At 58.6% G+C, this 22,406-nt stretch overlaps 1 protein-coding gene across 4 annotated transcripts in view; it reads right to left on the bottom strand.

Annotated features, from left to right (window-relative positions):
• The window catches only part of SMG6 (SMG6, nonsense mediated mRNA decay factor), a 113,365-nt gene that overhangs the window by 44,349 nt on the left and 46,610 nt on the right, over nt 1-22,406 (bottom strand). For all 4 annotated transcript variants that reach the window (XM_006038664.3, XM_025195196.1, XM_025195197.1 and 1 more), the window contains 3 exons: nt 14,727-14,843; nt 13,983-14,163; nt 5,033-5,234 (listed from right to left, as the gene is read on the bottom strand). In XM_006038664.3, coding sequence (XP_006038726.2) covers nt 5,033-5,234; nt 13,983-14,163; nt 14,727-14,843 — 500 coding nt within the window. The remainder of the gene's footprint in view (nt 1-5,032; nt 5,235-13,982; nt 14,164-14,726; nt 14,844-22,406) is intronic.

The following is a 22,406-nucleotide window of genomic DNA, read 5'->3' as shown; positions in this document are numbered from 1 at the left end:
CAGGAATGCAGGCAAGGAGTGAGGGTGTGTGGCCACCGTGGCCACTCTGGCCTGCAATGTGACCATGTTGGAGACCTCCCTGCTGCTCTTTCACGGCGGGGGGCACACCCCCAATTCTAGCCTTGCTGGCAGCTCTGCAGGGCTGCTCCTCACCCAGTAATGGGCAGAGAGAGATGAAGAAACTAGGATGTGTCCAGGAGTCCCAGCAGAATCCCAACTAGTGACACAGGGGAAGAGACTGACACAGCCAGGATGGACTGGACCCTGGCCCTGCTTTGCTTTCAGTGCAACCCAACTGTTTTCCATTAGAAGTCCCCATTGCTAGCACCTTCTTCCCTTCCCCTCGCCCTGCACCTCACCTTAGCCACAGGCATGCCTGCACTGGCCCTGGGAGGGTGAGGAGCAGGTCTCGCACAGAGGACTGGGCCTAGCAACCAAGCCTGATGGAAGCCCAGTCCTACAGCCTGCAAAGCCTCCAACAGAGACCAACGTCTCACTCAGTAGGCGGCATAGATGAGTATGAGGCACCAATATGCACTAGGTGGCACAGGGGCATTTCCAGCAGGCACTGCCCAGCACGCACCACACAAGAATGCCACCATGCAGCACTCAGCCCAGAGCCAATGTTTGCGGGAGAGCTTGGGGAAAGATGGTGTTACGGGAAGAGGTGACAGCCAGGAGGGCAGCACAAGAGAGGACAGCAATAACAGCGAACCATGCTGGCTCCGGCAGAGCGCCACCAGACAGCCTCACAGCAGCGAAGGGGACAGAACGTGTCTGCCCAGAAAGAGAGGCCAATGCCTTACCCAGAAAAGCCCAGCTCTCCTTCAGCTGAAGGGACACAAGGAACCAAGGGGGCACTGGCACTCACAGGGCGCACTGCTGCTGATACCACTGGAAGCAGCTGTCCTCTAGGCAGAACCAAGAACAAGCACCCTCCACCCCACCCTCCTTCAAACAGAGCTCCTGTTTTCTGCAGCAGCAAACAACAAAGCAGGCGTGGGCCAGGTCAGACCTCTTGGAAGTGGTAGGTGACAGAAGTGCACCAGCTGGGTGAAATGGCACTGCTGTCTCCCCTCCACGGAGCCAGGCTGGCAGAGGTCGAGTGTGGCTGTCCTCCCTGCCCAGGCGACACACCGTACTGACATGGCACTTTGTAAAGAGCGGGATAGGTTTCTGCCCGGGGGTGGTCACTGAACTGGATTGGCAACACACACACTTAACACTTCAGCAACTTCCAACAGGCCAGGTAATAAGGCGCCCAGGCAACTCTCTGGATGTGGCTGGGAATAAGCAGGTTAAATGTTTTTGCACATGAGCAAAGCACAGAAAATATTTCGGGGAAGTCGAGATGGTTTCCATGAACTGCACTGTGCTGCTCTCTCTGACTGCTGCAGACCCTTCCCTGCAATGCTGGGAGCCATCTCCCCACCCCTGCCAAGGAGGGGCAAGAAACAGGCCCAGCTCCTAGCTGCACTCCTCAAGTGAGGGCAGTGGACCAGAGCATCACAAGGGCGGCTACTAGCCAAGCAATGACCAGCACAAAGCGTGCTCCACCGCAGCCAGATGAAACAACAACTGCGGTCTATGCCACAGCATCACACCTCCCGCCCCAAACAGGCCACAGTCCGTCAGAAGCAGACAAGACCACTGGACAGGAGAGTTTCTGTGGAGGATGTGGCAGAAGCTGAAGACCTCAGAGAATGGGGCAGGGTGTGGGGACTGGCTGCAAAGGGAACCAAGACACTTCACGCCTGCAAGAGATGAGAATGGTACGCTGAGGGGGCATTCCCACGGCTGCCAGCCACCCTGCTCCCCAGGCTCAGCTCACTGCATGAGAAAGCACCAGCAGACAGAGCTCAGGAAGGAGACAAGCTGCCATGGTGCAGCCAGCTCCCTCCTTCCGCAGCACTGCCGAGGGGCAGTGCAGGGGCCTGCTCCACCCCATGCAGGCACAGGCCTCACAACCTGGGCAGCAGAACACGCCACTGCAGACCAGCAGGCAGAGCTGCTGCTGAGATCGATTCCCATGAATGCCCAGCCTCTGGGTCCTGGTATAAGGGGGCCCGGGCCACACAAACACCTGCTGCTTGCCAAGCTGCACTCAGAGGAGGTTCTCCTGCTCCTTGTTCATGGACTTTTCTCAGGGGCCCTGTGCTCTCCCTCCCACTCCGGTCTCCAAGGTGTGTCCATGCTTCCTATGCCAGGCCAGTTCTGGGCAGGGAGCTAGCTCAAGGAGAGGTGCATGGACCCACCAAGCATCATGCTTGCCTGTGACCTTACTGCTGAGGTCTGTTGCATCCACGTGCCGTGTCACCGACACAACCTGACAAGGCCCTGCTGGAGCCACGTGCTATGGGAAGTGCCCAGGCAGACCGGGGCTTCAGCAGGGAGGTGCTGGGCATTAGAGGCTCTGAGGAGCTGCCCCAGGTGGGGAGGTGCTTGTTGCAGGAGGACAGCCCAGTGGCTGGACCACCTGGGTGCAATGGGATGCACGTGCCACCCCCAAGAGGGTGCTCATCTGTCTAACACCAGTTCTTACTAGCAAAGAAAATCTCTAAGGAGACAAGCGGGGAAAGCTGAGCCTACTAGCCCTCAGCTCCCCCAGCCACAGGTCTCTGGCCTTGCTTGAGGGCTCCAGGAGCTCCCTAGGCTCCTCCTCTCAACCCCACATCTGAGACTACAATTGCAGGTGGCCCCTGGCCCCACAACTGCTAGAGAAGCCACAGAGAATGCTGCTTTGCTGCACAGAGGAGCACCTCCCACCCACGCTCTCCACCCTCCCCTGCTGACTACTAGACGTTGATGGGGACAAAAAAGGAGAAAACCTCAGCTCTGCAGCTCAGCCAGGCCCATAAGATAAGGATGCCCTACCACCTGCAAGTGCTCCTAAGGGTCTCTGCAGGCCTCTAGTGCCCAGAGAGCCCAGGCAGAGCCCAGGACAGTGACCCACAGGGCCCCACGGTGCTCACAGATTCACAGTTTAGGGCTGGAAGGCACCTCGTGAGAACATCAGGTCCAGCCCCCTGCTCTGGGCAGGAAAGACTGCGGGGGTCAAATAACCCCAGCAAGGTGTGCGTCCGGTCTCCTATTGAAGGTCTCCAGGGTTGATGCCTGCACCACCCCACTGGGAGTCTCTTCAGAGTCTGGTCACACGAACCCTGAAGACGTTTTTCCTTGTTTCCAGTCTGAAACCTTCTCCTAGGAGTTTGACTGTTGCTCCTGGTTTTCCCCTGGGGTGCTTTGGTGAATAGTTGCTTGCCTAGCCCCTGATGCTCTCCCCTGATATATTTGCAAGCTGCCACTAAATCCTGCAAAGTCTTCTCTTTTCTAGGCTAAACACTCCCATATCTGTCAGCCTCTCCTCGCATGGCTTGGTCTTCAGGCCTCTAATCATATGAGTGGCTCTTCTCTGGACTCTCCCAAGCCTCTCCACCTCCTTCCTGATGTGCAGCACCCAGAGCTGGATGCGGTACTCCAGCTGCGGCCTCACCAATGCCAAGTACAGCGGGAAAATAACTTCCTGAGTTTTGCTGGAGATGCATCGGTTGATGCATGCCAGCGTATTGTTTGCTCTGGTAACTATAGCACCACACTGGTTGGCACAATCATTTTATAGTCATGGTGCTAGCTAGCGTAGTACCACCGAACCTGTAAGTTTGTGCAGATTTTTCCTCCCCAGATGGAGCACTTTACACTTCTCAGTTCTCAGCTTTGGCCATGTCACCCGGTGGAGCTGCTGTTCTGTGCTTTGGTGCTGGGGCTACAGATGCAGCAACACCAGCACTGAAAACACAGACACAGCTAGGCAACCATTCCAGCCACCCTGGTACACAACAGACAGCAGGACCCCCAGCACACACGAATCCCACCGCCTTCCCCTGGGGAGAAACGATGCCTGTACGGCTGCTATTTTCACCACAGGCCCATGGTTCTGAACCCTCTTCTCACCGCCACTTCCTGGACCAAGGGTGCTTCCCCACACAGGGGCAGCTTTCAGTTTTACTAAGTGAACTCACACTCTCCTCTGCCCGGCACACTGTCACGAGCAGCGGCGGGGCAGACAGGGAAGTGAAACGGAAATTAGCACCTCTCAGGTTCTCCCCCCGCCGGAGCCCCAGAGTTCTCACGGTCATTTCAGGAACAGGGCAAGAAGTGACACCTGGGAATGCACCTTGAGGGCTGTGCTCCAGCTCCAGCATCCCTGGGAGCTCTCAGCGCAAAGTGCTCTCTGCTCAGGGAAGCGCCACAACGGCCTCCTGGGAAAGCAACTGCACCCCGACCCCATGAGATGGCCCACACAAAGTCTGCAGGAAGCTGACCCCTGCCCTGCCCCAGAGGGACCCAGCACAAGCACCGCTTGCCCCTACCCAGCCCGCCAGGTGCTCCCACGGACAATGCTGGCACGCTCTCTGGGAGCGGCCCCCTCGCCCCTCCTGACCAGGTGGTGGCAAAGAGGTGACCCAAGGCCCCACATCAACAGGGGAACTGATTTCATGATTCTAAAAACAAACAGCGGAGGGAAAGCTCAGGCTAGAACGGACTCCTCGAGCAAAGAAAGGAAAATAGCGAGCAGGCAGTGGGGAATGCTTCATATTCCTGAAAGCCTTTTGTACATTAACACATGGTGTCTGCTTCTCTCTAGTCACCTATTTATCACTCTCCTCTTTAGAGAAGGAAAAAAGCCCTGGCTGCTTTCCTAACGTGGAGTTTTGTGGCCGGGGGGAGGGGGAGGGTGCTTTAAGCATGATGCAAACCATTTGGAGTGGAGTGTGAGCGCTGCCAACACAAGCTGCACTATTTAAACAAGTGAGGAAATGATCGTATATACAACATGCCAGCGAGCACACACACACACCAGAGGAAGTCGAGAGGGGTTTTCATGACACAGAGCTGGATGTCAGCGGCTAAAAGGTCGATATTTTCCCTTAACACCCTTCTCAATGACTTAATCGTGTTCCGTTTGCACAGAAAACTTCCCAAGAATAAAAGTCTGGAGGAATTGAGGGGGGATGTTTGGCCTCATGCTGACCTTGTCCGAGGTTTTCTCCACGTAGCAGGGCTCCTGGGGGGCAGCGAGCAGGGGGACGAAGCCCGACAGGAGCCGATCCTCTTCCAGGCTGAGCAGGGCAAGGTCTTCATCCGGGTCCTTGTACAATGGCACCTCTGACTGATTCACCGTGGTCAGGATGTTACAAAAGTCAGCCAGCGTCACCCACACGTCCACCGAGACCCTGGGAGCACAAGGGAGAGATGTGAGCAACTGGGGCATGCAACACGCTGGGCTTCTCTGCACCACTGCAGCAAATGCCAGGGAGGTGAGGGGAGGCATGGCACCACGCACTGCCAGCGCACAGCACCTACTGAAGGCGTGTGCCCTGTGGGACAGGACTCCAGACACCGCAGCACAGGTGCCAAGCCTGGGATGGGGTCTAACACTCACTAAGCCCCAGCTCTTGCTTGCACAAGCCTCCCCTTTCTCTTACTCAATGCTGCTGGGGTAGGCAGCTCCCGGGATCTCTCTTCCATTCATGGCAGAGCCCACCCCTGCAAGCCCCAGCCTGGTATAGGGAGGGCAAGAAACATGGGGAATTATCTTCCTCACCCAAAGCCCCAGGCAGCACTGAAAACAATCCAGCTCCTTCCAGACAGGGAAATGCTCTGGGTTACTCCATTTCCAAACCTTCTGGGAAGGAAGGCTGCCCTGCTGGGCAGTGTAAGGAGGGGCCTGGTCAAGCGTAGGCCAGGCCAGCTCCCACCTGGCCCCCACAACCCCATCCTCCTGTCTGCTAAGGGCTCAGCTACAGCTTCAGCCCCTGGGACAGACCCTCTTGAAGCCAGCGGAACCAGGGCTGGCCTTTCCCGGACAGCCCGACTGCCTCTCAAAGTGCAGCTGGAAGCCCTGGCCAGTCTCTGAAATCTGAGGCTGCAGCAGTGTGCCAGAGCTCAGGGGCTTTGTCTTTCAACCTGAGTCACGAGCTGTGACATTTTCTTTTGCTCTGGGCCACAGTTTCAACACTTGCAAGCGACCTGCAAAGCTGCCTCTGGTGTCTCACCTTCCTTGAGCGCCACTGATGTGCACAGACCAGAGTGTGAACCAGGGGCCTCGAGTGTGTGCCAGTGAGCTCAGCTCCCCTCTGCAGGCGGGCAGGAGTGACCCAAGGAGGGGGCAGGGTGCCACACGCACGCCAGTGCCAGAGCGGGCTGCAGCAAGCAGACCAGGGCTCCAGCCATGCTCAGTGGCTTGCCCAAAGCTGCTTCCTGCCACTTTTTGTGTTACTTTATACAAGGATTTCTTTCAGAAGGAAACTAGGTGGAAGAACTGCAGGGAGACAGACGGAGACAGGCAGACAGCTGTGCCCAGGGCCTGCTGGGCTGGGTCCTGCACCCAACTGGGTCCCAGAGACAGCTGCATGCTGGATCCCCGCGTACTGCCTAGGGGAGGTACACGCAAGACGCAACTGCGAAGAGAGATGCCTGCGCTGGCCTTCATGGCCAAAGTGGCCGCAGGGCTGGAGCGAGGCCCCGCTGTGAGCTGCTCCAGGTGGACAGAGCCCGGCTGGGTTATTTACGGGAAGCAGCGGACCAGGAGAGCAGGCTGAAATGAAACATCTTGTTTTCAAGAGCGTCCTGGGAGCGGGGCGGAATGAGCTGCCATTAATCAAAGCCCGGCACATCATCAGCGCACATGTAGTGCAACGTCGCCCACGTCCCGGAGCTGGGCCTGACCGGCGTACGGGACAGGAGTGGGTCTGCGCTGCCCCTAGGACGAGGCTCCTTCAGGAAGCCCGGCCGGCCAGGTCCAGCCATCAGAAACGTTTCAATAGGGGAATAAAAAATAAACAGTCGTAACCCATTCTGCGGAGGGGTCTGTCCGTGATGTAATGGGAAACGCTGCGCCTGTGCTACCAGCTGGAAAATAAACAGAGCCGTGAGGGTTAAAAGGAACTGAACTTTCCACGACCCCTATCTGCAAAGAAGAAAATAATAAGAGGAATGATCCACTGCCCCACGGCTCTGATAGTTTATCCTCTGGCCCAAGCTGCAGAGACAAGCACCGGATGTGATAGGGCTGCTCTGGGCCACCTCCAAGGCGAGCTCTGCCCATGGGAGACGCACAGGGCTGCGAGGCTCAGCCCTCCCCCAGTGCCCTGCTGGCAGCTCGGCTCTGCTGCCTGAGTCCGGTCACATAGCGCTGGCGGGGCCCAGCTAGAGCCAGCGGCTCCAGCACACGTAGGTCAGCGGCGAGAAGAGCCACGGCACGCAAGGAAGGGCAAAGGCTTCAGGCATCGGCTGTGGGACGCACAGGGAGACTCCTGCCCCCACGTGCTGGGGAGGGACCACGGTCAGGAGCGTGCCGCTAAGGAGGGGGTGACGGCACAGCGCCACGCCTCGCGTGGTCTTGCTCCCACACGGACTGGGCGCATGCAGCCAGCACAAGTCACACTGGTCACAGCGCCACAGCTATCAAACCTGGGTCACCTGGTGCATCAGCGAGCCAGAGCGAGGATGCTCTGCGGCTCTGCACTCAGCCTCCCCCTGCTCCCCCGCTGCTCGCCCTTCCAACCCGACCGCTGCCCCAGCACTCCCCCTCCAAGGAGCTGCCACCAGCCCTTCCAGCCTGGTTAACCCTGCTTCCCTTCTGCAGGTTAGAGTTCCCCTCTGGGCTCCCTTCACTCTGCCAGGAGCCAGAGCAGGCCGCTGCCATGGTCAGGGGCTGGGCTGTCTCCTCTGGTGCATGCACCACAGAGCGCACGGAGAGGCCTGGCAGGAAGGGAGAAGACCGAAGGGACCGTTTGTCTTCGCTTGGTCCTCTCCTGTGACATGGACTGGGCAGGGAGCATCTGACAATCCTGCCCCTTCCCTTTCTGAGCAGCCGCTCCCCATCGCTCGTGCTGCTTCGGGGACGGTCACCTCCTCAGCGCTGTCCATCACTGGCCTGTGTCACCACACTGCGCTGCCACGATCCAGAGCTCCCGTGCACAGGACTCCCCTGCAGGGAGATCGGCAGAGCAGCCGAGACGGAGGCACCAGCGCGCTGGCCCAGGGACAGGGGATGAGGTTCACGGCGCTCTTAACGGAGGAAGCAAAGCGGGGGTGAGCGCATGGTCTCTCCTCAGAAGCGGGGCTCCCTCCCTTCCCCGCCAATGCATGTGCACTTACTTATTCCACGAGGACAGGGGAGAAATAAGAGTTCATTTACTTTTTATTGCCTCGGAATTCCAGGTTTAATGTGGCTGTCAGTGCGAGCGCGGCGCAGCTGCAGGATGCAGCCCGGGCCGGGGCCGGGGCCAGCGGTGCGGACGACAGCACTGGCCCTAGAGTCGCTCCCCGGTCAAAGGGCCCCTCCCCACCAGGGCCAGCGACGGGACTGTGCCAGGACAGCGAGACCCATGGCCTGGGCATGCAGCGGGTCAGGACTGAGTGCGTGAGGACGCAGGCGCAGGCTGCTGCCTAGGAAGAACAGCCGGCGCTGGGGAACGCGCACATCAAGGCGAGGGATTAGGCCCAACACCCGTGGAATCCCTCCCAGACCCGGCCCAAAGCCGTGCAGCGCTCTCCCATAAGCCACCGTCTTCACTGGGGGAGCAGGATGCCTGGTGATTAATATCCAGCACAGTGACCCCATGTTACAAGCCTGCGGGGGCCTGTGGAGGTGGCCGTTTCCTGTGTAATACCAGCTTGTTTAAACACTAGCAGTCGAGCTCCACAGCTGCAGAACAAACCCGGAAAGAGCGCAGCGAAAGAAGCCCTGCATTGTGTTCCCGAGCCACCGAGATCAGAGCGCGGGACAGATGGCAAACGACTTGGGCCTCTCTGCTCCCGGGGCGAGTGGGGCTCGAGGTGGCTGGTGCGGCAGACCAGCCTGTCCCAGCAAAGGCTGCGAGAGGAAACCAGCCCGGAGGCAAGGGCTGGGGCAGTCTGAGCCAAGAGGGCACCCAGACCCTCCACCGACTACGTCGTGTTTCAGAAGCCTCGGCTTCCTCCTCCCCTTCCAGCCCAGGGGAAGCCAAAACAAAAGCAGCTCCCCAACAGGGAACAAAAGACACTGGAGGCAGGAGTTCTTCCCAATCACCACTCGCCCAGACAGCTGCCGAGAGCCCTTCCTGTGAGAGCCAGGCTGCCCGCGGGGCCTTTGTGCTCTAGGGCCGGTAGCCAAGCCAGGCAACTCAGATGCACAGAACCTGGGAGAGTTCAAAAAGAAAACCCAAGGGGCTTGGGACACAGGCTCACAGAGGTCAGCGCCGCAAGGGACTGCTCTAGCCCACTCCACCTCCCTGCCTAGCCCAAACCTGAGAACCACCCTGCCCACAGTCCCTGCAGCCAGCTTCAGGGCCTGGCTGCAGGGACCAGTGCTCCTGGGCTGTGCTAAAGGAACTGCTAAGACAAGTCTGTGGGTCAAGGTGCCAGAGGACCTGCCCTTCTCCCATGGCTGGAGAGGCCCTGCTATTGCTTGCCAAGGCTTCTGCTCACAAACCGAGGTCCCTCTGCAACACGAGACCATGGGGCAGGCTCCTATCCTTGGCTCTGTTCTCCTGTACTCTCCTCCTCTTGTTCTCAACAGAGAGACTGACACCAATGATATGCCCTGGTGTCTTTGATCCGTGACATGGCAATTCTGGTGGTCAGCATACGCTGTGCCAGGCCAGAGTCAAAAGGTTTGTCCATTCAGTCTCTAGCCAGGCTTAGCAGTGCCTCGGTACCTACGCTGAGGCCTGTGGGAGCTGCCATCCTAAGACCACTTCTGTACAGCTCCGGCATGAGACAAGAATCCAGGCAGACTCCTCCAGACTCCTGGAGGAAGGTGCTTGACCCATCTAAGACTTTGACCAACGGGTATAAACCATCCCTGTTTTGTGGCTGCAGGCAGCTGACAGCAGTCAGAGGCTCTCCCTCTGCCCCATCAGGAAAGCAGATTAGCCAGGGGCAGCCTGGTGCCAACTGTCCAGCTGGCAGGGCCCCACCAGCTCTGATGTTTCAACACTGGCTCCCTGGATTCGTCACTGCAGCAAGATGCAGCCTGCTTTCAGGGGGCCATCTGTGCGCCTTTGTGCCCACCCTTCCTTGCCTGTCTCTGCTCCTCTGGCCATGCCCCGAGGGCTGATGTGCTCGTCCTGGGCAACAGCAGCCCCCCACCTCTCAGCCTAGGCTCTCCGGGACCTTCCTCGACGCAGACCTCCCCTCTGTTTTCACCATCTTCAGCTCCGGCATTGTCCTTTGCCCTTCTCCTCTCCATCAGCATATGTGCTGCTCACATCTCAGCTCTAGCAGCTCTCCCTCCCGCTTCTGCCTCCTGGACTACTTGCCTTGCCTGCTTGAGAGGACAGTTTTGGGGAGAGACCAGATGAGATGAAGCTGCTATTGCCCTGCTCCTTAGTCCCAACACAGGTGTGCTCTGCAATAACCTGCATGCAGAAAGAGAGAGTCCTGGCACTCAGAGGAGTGCCCTGAGCAGCCAGAGGGACTGGGACATGCTCCCCTTTCCAGGAGCCCCTCTGGGGTGGGATCCCCAATGCAGATGCCTTGCTGCTCTATGGCACAGCTGTGCAACCATCAGGAGGCTCCAGCCCCCACCCAGGAACTGCAACCCAAGATGGAAACCATGGAGGCCCTTGCTAGGCACTTCTCCCAGGCAGCTGGAGCAGAGGGCTCTCAGACACATGCATGTTAGCTCTAAGAGGAATACGGGTCATCCGTTCAGTGCCCTGTGGACCAAGTGAGGTGGTTCTTTGGAAAAGAGCTGCCTTCCTCTGGCCACACAGGGAGCCCAAGCCCTTGGCTGTGGAGAGGACAGCTGCTGAGGGCCGGGGCTCCTTCCCCATCCAGGGGCAGGACCCCTGAGATCCTGCCTCTTGGCTCCCCTCTCCTGTTCACGGAGCCCTGCTGCTGGGATGCTCAACACCGCGGCTGGAGCCGAGCACAGCATTTACCCCTCACACCTTTTCCTCCATCTCTGTCCAGCAGAGAAAGCAGGGAACGGAGGAATTTGGTGTTTTTTTATTGTAAGGACTCAAATCCAGCAGTGTGATAAATGCATCCGAGCTACAATTAGGAAGATATATAGCATCAGAATGCGAAGGTCTGGGCAGCGTGGTGAAACGCGGGCTCTCCAGAGCCCCAGCTATGTTTCCCATTATGTAACCCTGGTCATGGGCAGACAGCCAGACTCCAAATGAAAAAGAGACTCTGGCTTGGCACCGGTTCTATTTTCCTATCCTCATTCGGGGTCAGCGCAGTGTCATACAGCTGCAGAGAAAGCTCCGGGGATTAAACCTGGGAAAGACTCCAAGACCAGGACCTGGGTTCAAGTACCAGCTGAAAGCAATAAACCAACTGCCACAGCTGGGCTGAGTTTAGGCGTTCTCAAAGTCCCCCAGCACTCTAGCTGAGCACAAGCGATCACGAACAGGGAGAACACAGCATGAGCAGGGGCCTCAGGATGCACCACCTCATCATCCTGGCCTCCATGGCCAGTCTCAACAGGCCACTCTGCTGGTGCAGACCCCACGCTTGGGTGAGCTGCTGGGAAGGGTCACCACATGGGGGCTGAGCAGGATCCAGCCCTGGGCAGGGTGCTGTACTGGGGCTGGGCTATTTGGGGCGCACGGATTCCATGCTATGCCTCCAGGACACCCCTATTTCAGAGCCCACAGGAGGCTCTGAAGGCAATGGTGAAGCAGCACTAGCTGGCCAGGTCCCAGTCAGCCCTGAGCAGGCAGCATGGAAGGGAAGGGTGCCAGACCAGTGCTCACCACGGGGGGAGGGCTCACGGGCTGCCCCTTGCCCCAGCCACGAGCTAAGCCCACCGCGTATTTGATGTCACACCACCTCCTTGCCCACCTGCCTTTGGTATGCTCACACGTCTCTCCCCAAACTCATCCTGTCCTTGTGCTTGGCGCCCCCAGCACGCTCGCTGCTCTGCTTTTGCTTTACCCACCAGCCGTCTTCACACCATCTGCCAAGAGCCCTAGGCTTGGAAGCTCTGCCTGTCGACTGCACAGGCCCACAACTAGCATGTAGGCTCGTGCCAGCACAGAGCACAAACGCCAACCCAGTGTCGCCACTTCCCCAGTCTGCCCTCAACAAGATGCGTGAAAATTTGGGGGAGGAGGTTGTGCCAGGTAGCTTTGCTGGCTACAGCCCTATGTCACTAGCATGGAGACATGGTGCCAGAACCACAGTCTGTTTCTCAATGTGGTCGTGAACCTCCAGCGCACAAGGGTGCTGGGATCCAAGCAAAGGCGCACTAGCTAAAAGAATGGATGGGCAAACCCCAAAGATGGAACAGAGAAAAGCCACGAAAGCCACACAGCCCTGGTCTGAACGGGCTTGTCAGCCAGCGCGGTGATGGGACTGGAGCTGGGCAGAGATGGGCAGTGAGAAAGTGAGGCAGGGGAAGTGGCTGGGCCTGTTGACCCACCACCACCACCACACCATGAAGCTCAGTTAGACTCCACCCTGCAGCCAGTGCTGGGCAGGGCAGAGGCTCACTGCGGTGGGGCCCACACCCAACAGCTGCCCATGGTCCAAGGTCTGCACTTCCATGTGCTCCTTGACCTCCGTGTGCTTCCACGACCTCCTTGGGGCTGGGCGATGACCTCCTCCTCCTCCTGCGAGAGAGGACTGTGGGAGCCTGCACCTGCTGGGATGCCTAGAGCCAAAGTGGCCCAGTCCCCACATGAGAGGCCACCCCAGGTCTGTGCCCTGACCGCGGAGGAGGCAGCTCTTCCCTGGAGCGCGGTGTGCTGGCTGCGTGAGCCCAATCAGAGATTCCATCTTGAGGCCTGCCCGGCGCGGAGGGCCCGGCGGCTCCCGGGACAGGCAGCGCGAGGGGAGTGCAGGATTGGTGTGAGCCTGCTCACGTGACCCCTCCGAGTTTGAGTTCCTGCCCAAAGATGGGCAGCAGTTCACATGAGCAGGCAACGGTCCCACATTGAGCAGCCGACAAACAGAAAACAGACTCCATCTCCACAAAATGAGGCCCAGCACTTCCTGTGTGAGATTTCCATTTCCTCAGCCAAATGAAAAAGAACTGGAGTGGAGGCAATAAAACAGGAGCGCGGGACTGGACCTGACGCACGGAGCGGGGACCCATTAATGGCTAAGCCACTTTGCTGGATTACTCTTAATGCGCCTTCCCATCACCCTGAGTTCTGGCTCCCCTGGATTAACAAAGAGACGTGATTTCAGGCTCTGGATCCGGAGTACCGGAGGCAGATGGAAAATCCTGCGGGAAAGCAGCTACGGAGCATGCTCAGACGTTGCCTCGCACACTCCATACTTGGCCCCTTCGTGTGCTTTTCTGTCCAAAAATATGCAAATTGCCTAGTCCGCATTATGGACTAATGGGCTGGAATCGGCCAGTTTAGAGAATTAACCCTTCCTGAATTGCGGGGGCAGAGACCGGCTGCTTCCAGACAAAAAGGGGGCGTTATTCCGGATGGCCCTGAACCAGGCCCAGCCTGCACAAAGTCTGCCATAGGTCTAGTCTTACGGCTGATGAGTCGAACGCGATGGGCCCGCTCCACTGAGAGCAGACTCCGTTTCCAGGCTAAGCATGTGGCGGGGCTGGCACAGGGTCCTGTGGACAGGCACCCCAGGAACTGCAGAGGCAACCTAAGCAATGCATGAAACCCAGCTCACCCATCAGCCCCAGCAACACACTAATGAGCAAAGGGGAGCCAGCCAGGTTAATGACACCACCTCCCATGTGCTCCCAGCCTGCTGCTCTTGCTACAGGGAGAGCTCCCTGTTGCCCCGACCCTTCCACGTAGGGTCAGTGCATCAGCAAGCACACTCACTCCACGAGGAGGCTGCCTCTGCACGTAAAGGGCAACATGCCAGGGTCCTCACACAGGCCAAGTGCTGCTGTGGCAACAGAGCACCCCACATGCAGGCAGCAAGTGCAGCAGCAGGGACAAGGAGCCCCAGAAGCTGCCTGGGGGTGGGCACGCGCAGAAAGAGCAGAAGAGTTCACTTACTGTTTGGGCAGCTCGAGGGAGGTGGGAGGGGGGTTCCAGGTGTCCGGGTGGCCGAGCATCCAGTCTGACCAGACTTTCACGCTGGGGAGCAACTCCTTCAGATCCTGGGGCAAGGCAGAGACCTTGATGTCATCCTCTGCGACCTCTTGTTCAGGTTCCTGCTCCTCCTCTTGGGGCTGAGCTGCAGAGACGAGACAAGGAAAATGGGCCAGGCTGCACCCCTCCCAGAGCCAGCTGCACGGGATCCCTCCCTCCTGGGTAGTGTAGGATGCCAAAGAGAGGCCAGGTACCCCTAGGCCCAGAGATGCATCAAACTACCAGCCACCTCTCCGAACACAAAGACTGAGCCAAGGCCAGGGCAATGCCTCAGTGCCCCCATTATGGAGTGGTTGGGACCAGAGTGAGTCACAGAGGCCAGGGGTCCTAGGTCTTGGTACTGCAAAACCTGCCAGGTGACAGGATGGGCGTGAAGGGCTAAGCCCCAGATCTCTTCCCTTGCCCTGCCTCTCTTCCTAGTGCTGGGCCAGTCCTGCCCTTGTCTGCACAAGCAGTCATGCTGGGAGTCCTGGCATAGCCCAAAGCCAGACAGAGACAGGTAACTGCAAAGAATGAAACCTGGCATAGAAGCCAAAGGGCCTGCGAGAAGTGGGGCTGAGCTGGCGCCAGGGAGAGGCAGCCGAGGTGGGCCGGGGGATGCAAGCTGGCAGGTCCTGGCAGTGCCATGCTGCAGGCAGCTCCCCTTACCTCGGGTAGACTCCTTCAGCAGGCTGGTACAGCGCCTCACCAGCAGGGAGAACATGGCCAGGCCCAGGGCTGTGGCTTGCTCCTGGATCACGGAGCGACACTCCTCTGACAAGCACTCTGTGGAGACAGAAAGAGGAGTGATCAGCTCGGGCCCAGGAAGCTCCAGGTCCCCACCTCGTGCACACAGACCGTGACCCTGTCTGACCAGCATGGAAAGGGTCCAGGCAGCCACAGGGGGAAAGCCCCCCCCCTCAGCACCAAACCCAGGTAGGAGGGGAAGAGCTGGCCTAGTTTAGTGGGGGAGTGGCTGGGAGGGGGCTGGCACAGGCTGCCACTGTCCCATCCGTGGCACAAAGCCTGCAGGGCCTTGTCAGCGGGGCCGGGGCCGGGGCCTGGGCCAGGGCTGCGGATTCCCAGCACAGAAGCTGCCACTCAGATGCTAATTCCTCCTGCAAAGGGGGAGATTGCTGAAGTGCTAAAAGGATAATTAGCTGCACGTTTGATCTCTGTCCCTGCTGGCTGTTTCAGCCTCAGCTGCTGAGGAGGGGGCTCCTCCCATTAGCTCACCAGTCACACAGCAGCTTGTCAAGAGGCCTTAATTGAAGCTGTTACTCAAGCCAGTGCCACACGACCACAGCTCTTCCCATCCCCTCCACGCAGCTACACTCAGCCAGAAACCACTTCTCAGGCTGCCGAGTGTGGCTCAAGGGAGCTGCACCGAGCAGGGCGTAGTGGGCACTGCCTGCCTTGCAGAGAGCGTACTGGGGAAGGGCGATTCCAGCATCGCACTGCTCACAACACTGTTCTCTGCCCATTTTGGACAGAGCCTCATGGAGAGGGCAAAAGGCCATGAAGCCGCCTGCCAGGGGCCAGGAAGCGCATGGGAAGAAGGGGCCTGCTCAGAGGGAGCAGGGGAGTGGATGCCTGGATGGACCATTTGAGTTTTCCAGGCCATCCCCTGCGCGAAGTGTCAGCCTGGCCCCAGCAGCCCCCTATGCTTTCGCAATGGGCTCCCACGCAGCACCAGCTGCACAGCCCAAGGACCAAGCAAACTGCTGCGGCAAGAGGTGGCTGAAGCCAAGCAAGGTGCATGGTACAGTGACCGTGAGTGGGCAAGACACCCAGGCTGTGGCAGTGCTGGCATGAGCCAAGTGAGAGGCAGCAAAAAGGTTCAAGGTGAAGTGTCCTCCTCCTGGCTGCCACCTGAACAGTCACATGCTCCTTGATCACGGCCCCCATCTACCATGATATACATCCATAAAAAGGCCAGTAAAGCCAATGAGGCAGAAGAAAAGGTGGGACAATTAGCAGAACTTCCTTGCTGCAACCAGCCATGGAGCTCGGCCAGGTGGTATGGCCTGCCCCGTTCCAGACTAATTATTTCACCTGGAGTGGCATGGGAGATTCACAACCAGGGGCCAGCAAGGTCGGCATCTGGAGGGGCGACCCCCCCCACTGCCCAGCACATGCAGCTTAAGAAAAGAGGGCCATAAGAACTCCCATTTTCTGGGGCAGACCCCAGGTCCCTCTTGCCCAGTCTCCTGTGTCACACAGCAGCAGAGAGCGGAGGCTGGAAGGGAGTGACCTGGGTTTGATCAGGGTTTTACCCACATTTCTCTGACTTGCAGCCTCCAGCATTTAAGGTCTAGGAAGATCGGATTCAGAGGCCGTGCCCCTCACTTCCCTGCTCAATAGCTACTGATGCCCCTTGCCTCCAAGGATGTGTCCGAGCCCTTTTGGAGCCTGGCTAAACTGTCACTTCCACCACATCTTGGGGCAACAAGTGCCACACTTCAATGATTCGCTGGGTGAAAAAGAACTTATTTTTGTTAGTTTTAAACTTACTACCTAACTTCATGGTACGACCCCTCGTGAGCTTGGGAGCTCTCTCCCTGCTGGGTCCACATGAACTGGTGCTGGCAGGATGTGCTGTGCTGCAAGGGATGTCAGTCTTTGGAAGAAGCATAATGAAGGCTGCAACCACTGGCGGACAGCAAATCCCTCTCATGAAACCTTTCCCCAAGTGGGAGCTTTGCCCTCGTGTCCTGGCCACCCTCCACGTCAATGTTACATTCGGCTTCCCAAGAACCCCTCCATTCCAGTTCCAAGTAGGAACTAGAGTTGTCTTTACTTCCCATCATAAACAGCTGCACCACACTGCCCAGCCCAGCCAAGCGGCGGCTGCACTCTGGGATCACCCAGGAGGGAAGACACTCCACGCACATTAGAGAGGATGACGCTGAAGGCAGATGACATTGCCCCTTTGGAAGCGCGGGGGTTTCAACAGACAGCTCCAAAGGGCCAGCAACTTCCACGTCTGACTCATGCCCACCTGCTTTGAGGAAGCTCGCTGCCCTGTTGCCCAACACGAGTCCTGCTTGTTAACTACCTTGGAATGTGCACGGGGCGAGACCGTCGCAAAGCCCACAGGGCTGCAGTGGGAGGGGGCATAAAGGCAGAGCAGGGTGCCATGCCATCATGGATCTGGGGCCAAACTGTGCTGATGGCTCCTTCCCCCCTGCACGAAAACCCCAATCAGAACAGAAATCCAATGCAACACTTGGGTTCCTCATAGCTGGGAGAGCAATGGTTAACTCCATGTGGTCCAGAACTGGCCCAGAGAACAAGCCCTGGCTATGCTCACTGTGCTATGCCATGGCTCTAGCCACTCCCATCACCCAAAGCTGCTGGAGGTGCCCAGGCTGGAAGCAGAGGGCTCATGGCTCCACTGTACGAGAAGCAGAAACGCTCTCACAAGGCAGGCAACAGCAAAAGCAGAAGGAGTGATGGGAGCTGAGCCTGGGCCATTCCCAGCGAGCAGCCTTGGCTCTGGGATGAGGAGGGTCACAGTCACAGTGCATGCATTCACATGCTGCCGTGAACCAGCCTTGCTGGCGCGGAGCCTTGATTCAGGCCACCCAGCTCCCCCCAGGGAACGATCAGGGCACCACAGTCACGCAGGCATGAGGAACAGCTCCCTTCCCTTCCAGCTCGGCTGCCAAGGGCCTCGTCCCCGTCTCATCATTGCAAGGGAAAAGGACCCCAACTGTCCTTAAAGTTCAGCCAATGGAGCTCATGAGAGGGCCAAAAGGAAACTCCCCCATCCCCAAGCAGTCCAGCCAGCTCCCAGGTGCTGGGGATGGAGCACGGCCTGGGGCTCCTCGAGAGCCCTGCACCCATGCCAAAGGACATGAGATGCCAGCCTGGGTCGAACCACAGGTCCCCTGAGCCCTGTATTCTGCATCTCTCAGTGGTGCAGCAGCTGAAGGGGAGAGAGACACACTAGCACTGGTGCCCCTGCAGCAAGGGACACTCAGGGGCTCAGCCCTACAACAAGCACCAAGGCAGCGGGGGAAACCCGGCGACGTGCAGTCCTTGGGCAGGACAACAGAGCTCTCTACCCTGTGGAGGCTGAGCGGGGCGAGTGTGAGAGCAGAGCAGATGCAGGGCCCCCCCCACCCAGAGGTGCGTGTGCAGTGCTTTGGAACCAGGTGCACAGGGCCTGCGTGCGAGGGGCTCTGCACCTCACCACGCACAGCAGACTGGCTGAGCCTGCCCTGGACAGCAACCAATCCCTTAGCTAAAGTTCTCCCACACCGACGCAGACGGGAGCAATGGCCCTGAGGAGCTGAGCAGCCCGCTGAGGCCTCTAGTCCCTCCCCTGAGCTGAATGAGTGGCACTGCTGCTGGGAGGTACAATGCATCCCAGCAAATCCCCAGGAAAGGCCAGCCCCACCTCCGCAGTGGCACCTGGGGAGAGAAGGAGGACCTGCTCTCTGCTGTGCACCACACAGTCTAGTTGCCATCCTGCAACCAGAATAGCATTCACATGAGCCAGGGCTGCCCATCACTGCGGGCACAAACCAAAGCAAGCAGAGGTTCCTGCCTGGCAGCCCCAGACAAGCTCCCTTGGGCCAACCCTCCTTTAAGAAGACAGAAGGTGGCTCCCACAGCACTGACTACACTGTAATCATGCAGCAGCAAGAGTGCACATGCAAGAGGAGACTGGAAGAGGAACCATGGACAAGGTGCTGCCACTTGTCCCTTTGTCCCAGCATGGCTGGGAGGGCGGCTCCTACATGCCCTGGCACCCCCTCTGAACAGAGTGGCAACCTGGAGGACACGAGTGAAGGCTGCAAGAGAGGAGCTGTCAGGAGCAGCAGGCAACCTGAGCCCTGGCCCATGCCAGCCTCTACTTTGCCAGCCAGCACAACAAAAGGGAAGTTGCTGATCTGACCAATTCTGATGCCCCCATACTTAAAGGGATGCAGAGGCCAAAAGACCTGTCCTTTAGCCTCATGTCTCAAAGAGCTGAAGAAGCCAGCCAGAGCATGCCCTGGCACATACTGAGGACCTACTTCATGCGCTCCAGGATGAGGTAAAAGACACTATTTTGTCCGTATGAAGAAGTCACCACCACCTTTTTCCTTGAATAGCTCTAGAAGCCCAAAGCCTTAGACTTCTGAGAGGGGGCAACCTTGGTATCAGGGCCATGCCTTTTCCTGTTGCACGGGAAATCTGTCCTAACGAGGGCAAGTTGCACTCTTGCCAGTTCTGCAGATGGCCCGTGGCTCCAGAGAACCACGGGCAGCTGAGATCTCCAAGGGCTCCATCCTTTCCGAGCACGCACCAGCTTTGCACTGCTCCCACACGTTACCAGAATCCCCGCAGGGCCAGCCAGCCTGCTCCAGTCCTGGGCAGAGGAAGCACAGAGGGAGAGGACTCCCTCTGCACGAGCTGCTCCAGGCTGATCAGTGGGACTGAGAGAAAGGGACATGCCCCTCCTGGCACTCAAGAGGCTGTGTGATTCAAATGCAGACAGGTCATGAGCCTGACATGGGGTGGGGAGGGAGAAGGAGAAGACCCGGACAAGGACTCTGGCAGTAAGCAAAGAAACAGGGGTTAAGGGGTAGGAGGGCACTCGTGCAGAATGCCAAGGTGCAGTGAGGCGGCACAGGGCACATGGATCCCCTCCCTCCAGCCTGGCTCCCCGACAAAAGGTCGCAGAGCGCATGGGGCAGGCTGGCTCCGCTGCAGCAGCGCCCCCTACAAGCTGCTTACCTGGGCTCCTGGCTCTGCTCCACGCCAGGGCTAGGTTTGCTCTGACTCACCCTCAGCCAGCATCCGACCCAAGTTTTCTGCAACCATAAATCTACCTGGGCTGGGTGGGGGGGGCTTGTGTAACCGGGAGAAGCTGCGCTTCTCGGAGAACATTATATTCATGGAAAACATAAACCAACTGTCGTCAAAGTCGTCTGAGCTCAGGAAGTGGAGCGGCCGGGAGAAGGTTGCCATGTGGCCGGATGTTATGTATTTCTAATTAGTGCTATACATCTTTCAGCAGCGAGTGTCCTTTTGCTGGGAAACACAACGCGCTGCCCTTGTTATTGTAACTGTCAGAGAGTGCTTAAGCAGATAATCTCCAGGAAAAGTGATAAACACATCCCCTCTCTCACCAGGGTGTGCAGGACGGCACTGCCAGACCTGGCCAGGGCGATGCGACCAGTCACAGGAAATGGGAACCGGAAGAGAGAGGCAATAGAAGGAACCATCGCGTTCTGGGGAAGGGGCCGCCGGGGGCACTCCCCGCTGCACTGGTGCCAGCCCCGGGAGGAAATCCTGTGAGGATGACTGAGGCAAGAGCACTGGCAGGACAACACAGCCGCCCCGCTGCGCAGCCAAGCTCTGCCCGTAGGTGGTGCTGGCAGGAAGAGGGCAAGACGGCTGGCTGGGAGTGCTCTCGGGTGCTCTGATCTGAAGCTAGAAGCAGCAGCAGTGCAGAGCAGCCCGTTACCTGGAGCTTGCAAGTGAGCAGCCCTAGTGAAGATGGGGATGCTTCCTCCCTTGTTCATCTGGATCAATAGGCCCCCCGAACTCTTGGCAGTTCAATACAGCAGGCTGAAGAGTGTTAGTCGAGATGCCAGGGGAAGCAGATCCCTGCGATTCAGGCTGCTCCAGTCAAGGGTCAAGAGGCACCCATAAGACAGGTCTTATGTGGCCTCTCTCCAAGCTGCCCCTTGGGGTGAGGGGGGGACTCTGGGACCGGCAGCCATGCTCAAGCAGCCCGGGCAGCGGTGACCTGCTGCTCCCAGGAAGCGGCTGCTGGAAGCTCCTCTCCCTGGTGATGTGGCAAAGGCCCATGAGTGGAGGCAGCCCGGGAGGAGCTCGGGTCTCCTGCTGCATTCCTGAGGAGCTGACTTAATGGACTGGCCAGTGGACGGAGGAGGTGGGGAGCGCTGAGCGCAGTGCTGCCGGGTGAGCCGGGCCTGAGGCACCCTTGCTGATGTGTCAGCAGCTCTGGCAGCGGCTGGGGAAAGCACAGACAAGACAACTGATTCACTGCGCTCCCAGCCCGCCGCTGCCCTGCGGGGAAGGAGGCCCAGGCTGGTCACCTCCAAGTTGACACCACCTGGAGGCGATTTGTTTGCTCTCTTATCACTCAGACACAAGAGCGCTTTCCTCATGAGTCACCCGCAGCCAGACAGTGCTGGCACAACTCCTGAGCAGCCCACCAGCATCTGCCTGTCTGCAGGAAGTGGGCAAGGAGGAGAGCACCAGGGGCTGCCGGCTGATGCACTGGGCTCCCCGCAGCAGCAGCTGGCGGCAGGAGAAGGTGGAGACGGCCGGCCGGCACACAAACCAGACAGGAACACAAGCCAACAACAAAGAGGGAGAGAGACTCGCAGCCACAGGGCATTTCCCTGCTGTCCCCCCTCCCACTGAGGAGAACCTGTGAGTCACGGGCACTCTCGCCAGCAACAGGCGAGTCACAGCCACGTGCTCATCTGCCCACAAGGCATAAGGGAGGTACAGGCACTTGCTCACCAGCCCGCCCCAGTCGCACATCCCAATCTGGGCCAAGGAGCCCCAACTCCACACTTCCAGCAGGAGCATCCCTGGCAGGACAGCAGGGTGCAAGGGCCCCGTGGCACAGCACTGCCACCTTCAGCAGACAGAGGGGTATCTAGCTCCAACTTCTGTGTAGACATGGGCTGCATCTCACCCAAGACACAACCCAGACTAGTAACACAGTAGGAGCTGCTGGCTGCAGGGCAGTCTCACCTGACCCAGCTGTCGCCTGGCAGGGAGCATGATGGGGAATGAGCAGATGCTTTGGCTGGGGGCGCTCCTAGTGCCCCCTGGCTCCTGCCTTTCTCCAGAGGGGGGCAAGAGCTCTGACCGCAAGAACCTGAGTCTCAGGCTCCCTCGGTGGAAGGCGCTGGAGAGGACAAGCACTGCTGCAAGGACAAGCGCTCCCCAAGACAGCCGCAGCTCGCCAGGAGCCTGCAGCTCCCTCCGCTTGGCCTGGGGAGGATGGAGCTGCTCTCCCTGTGGAAGCCATTAGATATTCAACACTTCATTTGTTTCCAGCCGTTCTGGAGAGCAGCGCTGGGCTCCAGGACGGGAGGCTCTTCTCTGACGTAACCAGGAAGCAGCTGCAAAATTAAGGAATCCCTCATGACATCATAAAAAGGGTCGATGGTTTACAGGGGAAAGTATAAAAATTAATGACATATTCCCACCCGAAGCCGCAAGCCTGCCCGAGAGCCACAGAGGAAGCGGTGCTCTCACTGACACCGAGGGACTGGCCTGCCTGGGACAGCAGGCCAGCCCACTCCTGCTCACTCAGGGAGTCTGTGTCTGCCTCCTGCTCTCACTGTCCCCAGGCCTGGAGTCCAT

Source organism: Alligator sinensis, unplaced genomic scaffold, assembly GCF_000455745.1.
Source record: "Alligator sinensis unplaced genomic scaffold, ASM45574v1 scaffold2513_1, whole genome shotgun sequence".
In the NCBI taxonomy this organism is placed as follows: Eukaryota; Metazoa; Chordata; order Crocodylia; family Alligatoridae; genus Alligator; species Alligator sinensis.
This window is presented reverse-complemented; position numbering and strand designations above follow the sequence as displayed.